At 47.3% G+C, this 9,668-nt stretch overlaps 1 protein-coding gene across 2 annotated transcripts in view; it reads right to left on the bottom strand.

Annotated features, from left to right (window-relative positions):
- Positions 1-3,235: 3,235 nt before the first annotated feature.
- Positions 3,236-9,668, bottom strand: part of DUSP26 (dual specificity phosphatase 26 (putative)) — an 18,280-nt gene continuing 11,847 nt past the window's right edge. For both annotated transcript variants that reach the window (XM_015419012.1, XM_015419013.1), the window contains exons 3-4: positions 9,021-9,235; positions 3,236-3,876 (exon numbers count right to left, since the gene is read on the bottom strand). In XM_015419012.1, coding sequence (XP_015274498.1) covers positions 3,686-3,876; positions 9,021-9,235 — 406 coding nt within the window. In that variant the 3' untranslated portion in view covers positions 3,236-3,685. The remainder of the gene's footprint in view (positions 3,877-9,020; positions 9,236-9,668) is intronic.

Raw genomic sequence — 9,668 nt, 5'->3', positions numbered from 1 at the left:
ACATAACGGGAAATGAAACCATGGGTGGTTCCTACAATGTGCTCTTTGTCCATCTCCTTTTGCCTCAGCTTTCGGAAGGTGAAGGTGCATGGTCTAAATGGAATGAAATTAAAATTAACCCCAGCGGTAATGAGTCCCTTTCTGTTCCCTAAAAGCTGTGAGAGACATTGCTTTGTAGTACAACCAGTTCCTCTGGAACTTGCAATGGAATATCACAAGACAGGCGGTGTCGATATTGCTGATGTACAGTGTCTCCACATGGGACACATAATTTCAGGTCTAGTTCTGTGCTGTCGGAGGGAGTTCTTTTTGGTACCTCTAATCTGGTTAGTTTCTTGAGGGTGACCATTAACTTTCCTTCAGATAGCCATATAGGTGGCTACATGTGCTGTTAAAGGGTTGCCAGTAACCTCTGCAAGGAAGAGCCATGCCAAACATAACGGGAAATGAAACCATGGGTGGTTCCTACAATGTGCTCTTTGTCCATCTCCTTTTGCCTCAGCTTTCGGAAGGTGAAGGTGCATGGTCTAAATGGAATGAAATTAAAATTAACCCCAGCGGTAATGAGTCCCTTTCTGTTCCCTAAAAGCTGTGAGAGACATTGCTTTGTAGTACTGGGGCTAAGAAACTGATCTTATTCCAGACTTGCAGAGCAAAAAAGGTGGTCAGGCCTCCCTGGACTTACCAAACGTCTAGATATCTGTTACTATATAATGTATTTGCTTCTCTCACCCTGCAAGCACTTTGGGTTGGACTGTGTTTTGTGTATGCTGCCCCTTTGTGGCTATTATGAAGTATGGCAGCCTGAATGCCAGATTCAGGACATCTTCATGTATTTATTCAATTTTTTCATGTATAACGGCTTGATCCTTGCTGATGTGCAAGGAGAAACAGAGGAGAGACGTTTGTAATGTGAATGAGCATGCTGGCCAAGACAGGCTTTGCATCTGGATTACAAATTTGATTGGAGCAAGGGATACTGAAAAACAACCATTTCTCCCTTTTTTTTTTTGAGATTTCTTTGTCCATCTCCTTTTGCCTCAGCTTTCAGAAGGTGAAGGTGCATGGTCTAAATGAAATGAAATTAAAATTAACCCCAGTGATAATGAGTCCCTTTCAGTTCCCTAATATCTGTGAGAGATGTTGCTTTGTAGTATTGGGGCTAAGAAACTGATCTTATTCCAGACTTGCAGAGCAAAAAGGTGGTCAGGCCTCCCTGGACTTACCAAACGTCTAGATATCTGTTACTATATAATGTATTTGCTTCTCTCACCCTGCAAGCACTTTGGGTTGGACTGTGTTTTGTGTATGCTGCCCCTTTGTGGCTATTATGAAGTATGGCAGCCTGAATGCCAGATTCAGGACATCTTCACGTATTTATTCAATTTTTTCATGCATGACGGCTTGATCCTTGCTGATGTGCAAGGAGAAACAGAGGAGAGACGTTTGTAATGTGAACGAGCATGCTGGCCAAGACAGGGTTTGCATCTGGATTACAAATCTGATTGGAGCAAAGGATACTGAAAAACAACAATTTCTCCCCTCTTTTTTTTTTTTTTGAGATTTAAAAAAAATAATGGGAAAGGCCTATGTTTTTTTCCTAGTTAGAGAGGTCACAGGTGCTCTCCTATAGACAAACATGGTGATGGTTCAATAACATTTCACACCTTTCAAAATGGAGTTCTCCCAGAAATTCTTTGATCTGACAAGGAGATTTCCAGGATGCAGTATGTAGGAAATACATCAATTGGTTATCCAAATCAAACGGGAAACCAAGGTGTGCTTGCTAGTTTAGTAATTCTGTTGTTGTGCTCAGTCCTGTTGAAGTACATACAAACCCTGCCCCACGTCACAGTTCTCTCTCTCTCATAGCCAAGTAGGGCTGCCAAGCTTCCACCAGGGGTGAGAGATCCTCCACCACCAGATCCCTTTTCCCACTCCTGCCTCCACAGCCAGCAGGAAAAAAATAATCTAAAAAAAACTGCCATCAGACAGTTGTATGGGGGCGGGAAGAGTGATCAGTCCTCTCAAGGAATCACTGGAAACTCTATGGTTACACAACCATAAAAGCTCCACAATCTGGTGATTCCTAGAAAGGATCGACGTCACCTCTGGATTTCCTCTGGAAGTGATGTCACATCATTGTTGATGGTGCCCCCCATGTTCCCACCTATCCTGGTCTCCTGCTGGTCTTCAGGCCATGCCTAGCAACCCTAGATCCAGGTCAGTGGTCATGGACAGTGGTCACATCCTCCTAAGAAACTACATGCCCTATGTTGCACTTCGTGGTTGTCTGCTAGTCAGGCCTGCTCCACTGATAAAATGAGATGAAGCAATTCTATAGAGAGGGGTGTCGAACTCATTTGTCATGAGGCCCGGATCGGACATAAATATCACTTTGTCAGGCTAAGCCATTTGTGCCATAAAATGTAATGCCAAGTACCAGAGACATAAACTGTATAAAGGACAGCAGCTGGGAAGCTCCGAGTTGGTGTATCCTCACTGCGAGGCCCCATGGGCTGGGAGGGAGGTGCAAAGGAAAACCCATATGGGCGGACTGGAGAGCCAGCAGTGCAGCACTAGGCAGACACTCCCACGCTGCTTGACTGCTGCAGACGAGGTGGTTCTGCTATGCTGAAGCCACAATCAGAGTGGCTCCTCCCACTCCCCCCTCGAGCAGTCTCCTGTTCCCTCCCTTGTACTAGTTGCTCGCGGGCCGCGTAAGAGCCCTGGACCGGCCGGTTCTGGCCCCCAGGCCTTATGTTTGACACCCCAGGAGTAGAGGGAAACGTGCAAAGAGCACATTTCCAGCTTCCTCTGCATGTGCACTATTGCTGTGGAACGAGGGGTTGGGTTACTTTTCTTTGTTTCTTAGCTGAGCAGGGGCCATAAACCAGCAGAAGGTTTTCTACTCAGCCACTAATATAAGCAGTCACTCTACTACATTGTCGATATTTTGTTTGTGACTTAGGGTTGCCAGCTCCAGGCAGGGAAATTCCTGGAGATTTGTGGGTAGAGCCTGGGGAGGGGGCTTAGAGCAGGGATGTGATACCTTGGAGTCCCGTCCCCCCCCACCGAAGCTGCCATTTCCTCCAGGGAAACTGATCTCTTTGGTATGGAGATCAGTCATAATGCTGGGAGAACTCCAGACCCCGACTGAAGGTTGTCAACCCTAGTTTGTATGTGTCCTCATTTTCTGTACCTGCTAAGAACAGGAAAGACACTTTGAGGCAATTCATCTCAGCAAGGTTTTATTCTTATAGGTAAAATACATTGGGGTGAGGAGGTACCCAAACTCTTTGACAAAGGTTACAAGCAAACAGGAAGCAACAGGCCATGTCACAGAGTGCTCTGAAGAAATTTTGGCAGCTTAAATGTGCCTCAGTCGCAGGTTGAGAAATCATCTGGGAGAACCCCAATTCTGTGGCTTCCCAAAGCCAGCAAAGAGGGAAGGAGAAAGACCTTCAGAAACCTGAGCTGGCTAGCACCTCTGAGTGACGCCTGAGGCTAAGATAGCATACAGTAAAGGCAGGTGGGAAGCTTTACAGTTGGGCTTCTGCAGGGCGAGATCTGTGGAAGCTCGGGGATACCGGGCCCTGAAATCTGACCCAGTAAGAACTGCCTCATACGCACCAACAGATTTGGATCATACATGGTTTCCCCATGACCCACCCACTCACGGTCTCTACTTCAACCTGAGGGAGTTGTCCAGTGCAGCCAACTGGCGTAAGAATCCCCGGTTGGGGATGATGCCTCTGTGGTCCTTGACGGTCTTTATGGCCTCCACCAAGGTCAAGTGGTGGTGAATCATGAGGTAGGCGAGGACCAGGGTGGCTGATCTGCTCACCCCTACGGCACAGTGAACAAGGATCCTTCCTGCAAGAAGAAAGGGTGTTAGGCTTTGACACACAGAAAAATTCGGTGTCAGCAGAGAACATAATGGCCCAGAATTTAGGATATGATGTATACTTAGATATGTCTTGCAGAATGTTGTCATGATGGGCCTCTGCAGCAGCTCAACACAACCCCTCTTCCCCATCTTCATAGGAGACCAGGATACTGACCACATCATAGCATATAAGAGGTCTGGCTGCTCACAATGTCCCTTAATGCTATCTGTTTACTTATAACACAAACAGATGCCATGCAGGATATCTGTGATCAGATCTCCTAAATTTCTGTTGTGGTTAAACAGCTGTGGAGACCTTTGAGTCTGATACTGCTGTGGGCATGGCTTGTACCATTTCCCCAGAAATATTCTGCCCTGATTTAAATAATACAACCCAACAAAAACTGTGTGTAAAAACAATTAATTACAATAAAACCTATGCAAGTATATAAAGTATATTATAACCAGGGGTCATTTCCTGCAGGAGTGCACAGGAGCGGAACTCCGGCAGTAAAGAGCCCAGGGGGCGGGCACATGCAACAAGCCCCGCCCCCTGCTCCCAGCAGCCCTCAGTCAGAGCAAGAAGCAGCCAGGTAAGTTGCAGAGCTTCCCCCGCCCCCCCGGTCCAAAACAGTCAAGTGGCACCTTTGAGACCAAGTTTTATTCAGGTACAAGCTCTCCCTCCTCTGTGAGGACAGATCTGCACGTCTCCCCACCCCCAATAGCTAGCAATCCAAAACAGTTCAGTGGAGCCTGAGCGGTGGGTGCTGCCTTCTGACACACTTCCGGTGACGTCAGGGGGTGTGGCATGTGCAAATGAGTTATGCTAATGAGTTATGCTAATGAGCTCCTGCACGTCTTTTTCTACGAAATGACCCCTGATTATAACTGTTTCAACAAATGTGGCTTGAGCCACAGTACATGCAGTTTTACAAAATGAATTAGAACACCAATGTTGTACACAATAGGGAAACAGATTATAGCTTATGAAAGGTCAGCAGACTTCATAAGAAGACGTGGACCGAAAGAAGACATCTACGGACACTACTGAGTTCAGTTCATCATACTACTTGTGGCACACAGTTTGGATGGACAGTGCACAAATGTATTCCCTGGGGGTCCAGGTATAAGGCTCAGGTTCTGTGATATGAGGTCCGTTGACCTTTCTTAAGCGATAATCTATTTCCCTTTCATAGTAAAAGGTAAAGGTAAAGGTTCCCTTGCTCGAAAGCCAGTCGAATCCGACTCTAGGGTTGCGGTGCTCATCTCTGTTTCAAAGCCGAAGAGCCAGCGCTGTCCGAAGACGTTTCCGTGGTCATGTGGCCGGCATGACTAAACACCAAGGCGCACGGAACGCTGTTACCTTCCCACCGAAGTGGTACCTATTTATCTACTTGCAATTTCTTGCTTTCGAACTGCTAGGTTGGCAGGAGCTGGAACTAGAGACAGGAGCTCACCCTGTCTTGCGGCACCCGGGTCTCGAACCACTGAACTACTGACCTTCCACAGCCTGCAGTTCAGCGTCTTAACCACTTGAGCCACCGCAGCTCCATCCCTTTCATAGACTTTATTGCAATTAATTGTTTTTATTCACAGTTTTTGTTGGGTTGCATCCTACACCGTGTATCTCGCTGTGTTTGATTTAAACGACAGCTGGTGTCCTCTCTGCAAGGAAGGGAACACAGTATCATACCTGTATCCTCACCTGAAGACTAATAGTACTTCTAGGGGGAGTTTAGATCAGGAAAATGGCACCAGGTGGGGAGGGAGAATGGGAACAGGTGTGGTGGCCCCACCCCTGCCCCCACCTCTTTGCAATCGCCTACTTGCTTGCAGGTATGACTGCCCAAAGCAAGTGGCTGTGCACAAACTCACCTTCCCTGTGGTCAGTGACTCCCTGTGGTCAGTTTTTGGAACATGGGGAGGTAGTGTTTGCCCACCCACTTCCTCTATTTGGTCGCCCCTGCAGATGACCAGAGGATCAGGAGGAGGCCAGGGCTGGGCCTGGCAAGCTGACTCCCACACTCCTTTCCCGTGCGTCCAGTGAATGCGTGGGGCAGTTGTGTGCACCTGGGTAATGTCTATAATGCATGGGTGTTGCCACAGAGAATGGGGTAGGGATGTGACTCGGTGGTAGAACATCTGTTTTCCATGCAGAAGGTCTCAGGTTCAGTTCCCAGCATCTCCAGTTAAAAGGATTATATAAGAGGTGATGTGAAAGACCTTGACATCAGACCCTGGGGAGTTGTTATTAGTCCGAGTAGACAACACTGACCTTGATAGACCAATGAGCTAATTCTGTATATAGCAACTGTACTGTAGACCTTAGCTATCATTTCACACAGCCTACCCCCAGATTGAACGTACCATCCAGTATTAAAATCTATAAACGGGACTCTTTGACTCCCTCTGCCTGCCCCTCCTACAGCTCCGCCCCATGATAATCTTCTAGTCCCTTCTGACTGCTTCTTTCCATTGTAATTTCCACAGTCTTGGTACTTATTCTTTTCGCCCCCCCCCCCCCCAATTCTCTTCCAGGATCTTGAATGTCATTACTGCAAACTTGTGAATACACCTGTCTTCTTACTCATGGCAGACGTTTTGTTTTAAATGGAGAATGCTCTGTGATCTATAAAAGTGACAGCCAGCATTGGAAAGCCTTCAAAAGATCTGATGAGTAAAGAAGGCAGAGGAGTATCATGGGGACCAAGCTAGGAGGGAAGGGGTGGCTGAAACTATATGTAGTCTCCTGTTAAAAGTGAGAAGTCAGCAGTTGGGTACTGACCAGGGACCAGGACTCCTTTCCAACAGCTCACTGATTTCAGAGTCCGTTTATGCAACCCAGTCAACACCTGAATCGAATGGACATGCAGAAGGTGTGTGTGGCAAAACAGTTATGCAATCACTTTGCCAGACATCAGTGGTGCCTGGTGACTTTTGTAGTTGGTGGGATTGCAGTTTTAAACCCTCCTTCTGCCCTGGGACTTGAAGGAGAGTAAACTGTTAAATATGTGCCATGGACTATCCCCTGGGGAAAGACCCACTGTTGCCCATGAGCCCACTAGTAGGAAGAATGGCTTCCATGTGGAAAGTGTTCCAAGCATGATTCCCAGGCAAAGTTAAGCTCCAGCATATCTAGCAATGAAGCCATGCCATGTGGAATATGTTGTGGCACTCATGTGGTATTAGAGGTGCATTTCATCCTCCACTGCTGTTGCCTAAAGTCAAAATCACAAATGCACAAAGGTCTGTAAGGTGTCATTGGGCACCTGCTCTTGGGTGCACGGATCCTCCTCTGAAGCCAACAACAACCCTACGTCAACCAAACCAAACCATTCCCCTCCCCTGGAAATGAAAGAACTATGTATTTTAGCCACAAGGACATACAGGAAGGCTTGACTGGAGCTTAGCATACTTTGAATGGAGAGATGGTCAGGATGAGAATGAAATTATGGATGTGTATCGGTTGGATCATCTTAAAAGATGATGCTGTTAAAGTGCTGCACTCAATTTGCCAGCAAATTTGGAAAACGCAACAGTGGCCACAGGATTGGAAAAGATCAGTATACATTCCAATCCCAAAGAAGGGCAATGCCAAGGAATGTTCAAACTATCGCACAATTGCACTCATATCACACGCTAGCAAGGTCATGCTCAAGATCCTACAAGCTAGGCTTCAACAGTACGTGGATAGAGAACTACCAGAAGTACAAGCTGGGTTTCGAAGAGGTAGAGGAACGAGAGATCATATTGCCAACATTCGCTGGATTATGGAGAAAGCAAGAGAGTACCAGAAAAATATCTACTTCTGCTTCATTGACTATGCTAAAGCTTTTGACTGTGTGGATCACAACAAACTATGGCAGGTCCTTAAAGAGATGGGAGTACCAGACCACCTCACATGTCTCTTGAGAAACCTGTATAAGGGCCAAGAAGCGACAGTTAGAACCGGATATGGAACAACTGATTGGTTCAGCATAGGAAAAGGAGTACGACAAGGATGTATATTGTCGCCTTGCTTATTTAATATATATGCAGAGTACATCATGCGAAATGCTGGCCTGGATGAATCACAAGCGGGAATTAAGATTGCTGGGGAAAAGATCAACAACCTCAGATATGCAGATGATACCACTCTAATGGCTGAAAGTGAAGAGGATCTAAAGAGCCTCTTGCTCAGAGTAAAAGAGGAGAGCGCAAAAGTGGGCTTGAAGCTCAACATCAAAAAAACTAAGATCATGGCATCCGGCCCCATGACTCCTTGGCAAATAGAAGGGGAAGCTGTGGAAGTAGTGACAGACTTCACGTTCCTGGGATCCCAGATCACTGCAGACTGTGACCGCAGTCATGAAATTAAAAGACGCCTGCTCCTTGGGAGGAAAGCGATGGCAAACCTTGACAGCATATTAAAAAGTAGAGACATCACCCTGCCAACAAAAGTCCGCATGGTAAAAGCAATGGTATTCCCAGTAGTCATGTATGGCTGCGTGAGTTGGACTATAAGGAAGGCCGAGCGCCGAAGAATAATTCTTTTGAACTATGGTGCTGGAGAAGACTCTTGAGAGTTCCTTGGACTGCAAGAAGATCAAATCAGTCAATCCTAAAAGAAATCAACCCTGACTGTTCCCTGGAAGGCCAGATAATGAAACTGAAGCGCTAATACTTTGGCCACCAAATGAGAAGGGAGCACTCACTGGAGAAGACCCTGATGCTGGGAAAGATTGAAGGTCAAAGAAGACGGGGACGGCAAAGGATGAGATGGTTAGACAGTGTCATAGATGCAAAGAACATGAAGTTGAGCAAACATCAGAGGACGGCGGAAGACCGGAAGGCCTGGCGTGATCTGGTCCATGGGGTCACGAAGAGTCGGACTCGACTGTGCGACTGAACAACAAATCGGTTGGAATCTCACAAGCACTTCATGGAACACAGCCTGGATTTCCAAATCCAAATATTCAGTGTGGCAAACTGAACCTATAAACTCTCTCAAGCAATGGGGTAAGCAATAGGGTAAGAAGAGACATCCCATTACAGAATGCATTCAAGAGCTGGCCTGTTAACTCACTGCTTAGTCTGAGAACAGAAAGACTCCCCTGGTGGTGGGGAAAGCCGGCTCTCCCCCAATACTCACCTCCGCTCTTGCTCAGGGCCTGTTGGATGAAGTCAGCTGCAGGGTGAAAGTAGGGGCTCATGTCAAAGGTGGGCGAGTCGTGTGCCTCGATGCCCAGATAGCAGATGCCCATGCCCTCGTAGTAGTCAGCGCCTCCCCGCCACTTGCTGTGTGAAGCATTGAGGATATGGGTGATGCCCAGGCGTGTCAGCTCGCGACGGTTGGCTGCTATATCTCTGCATGGGGAAGAGGATGAAGCGGGGGGACTTCATTCTTCCTGATCCCAAACTACAGACTTATTTCATTTCTTTCCCCGTCTTGGAATTTGAAGTGGTGTTTCTAGGGTTCCCAGGAGGAGATCTCTCCTCCAGGCAACGTCCAGACCCGGACCTTCTTAACGTCAGCAACAGTTGCTATCAGGTCATAATCTGAGGTCTGACTCAAAGCCATGGCTACAGCCTGTGCCACACCTGCTTCCAAGTTTGTCTCCCTCTCCCTTGGCTAACTCCAACAACGTGTGGCTGATACTAAGATGGATTCAACCATCTCCCAAGCAGCCTTTCTTCAGCCTAAGTGGCTGTTCCTCCAACAGAAGAAGGAGGTGCTGTTGAGTTGCAACCAGAGGTCATTTTGGGGGGGGAACGCGGGGGAACGCAGTTCCCCCGGGTG

The sequence above is a fragment of the Gekko japonicus genome, unplaced genomic scaffold, assembly GCF_001447785.1.
Source record: "Gekko japonicus isolate JY-2015 unplaced genomic scaffold, Gekko_japonicus_V1.1 scaffold3672, whole genome shotgun sequence".
NCBI classification, from domain to species: Eukaryota; Metazoa; Chordata; class Lepidosauria; order Squamata; family Gekkonidae; genus Gekko; species Gekko japonicus.
The sequence above is the reverse complement of the archived record's forward strand: the minus strand, read 5'-3'. Positions and strand labels throughout refer to the sequence as shown.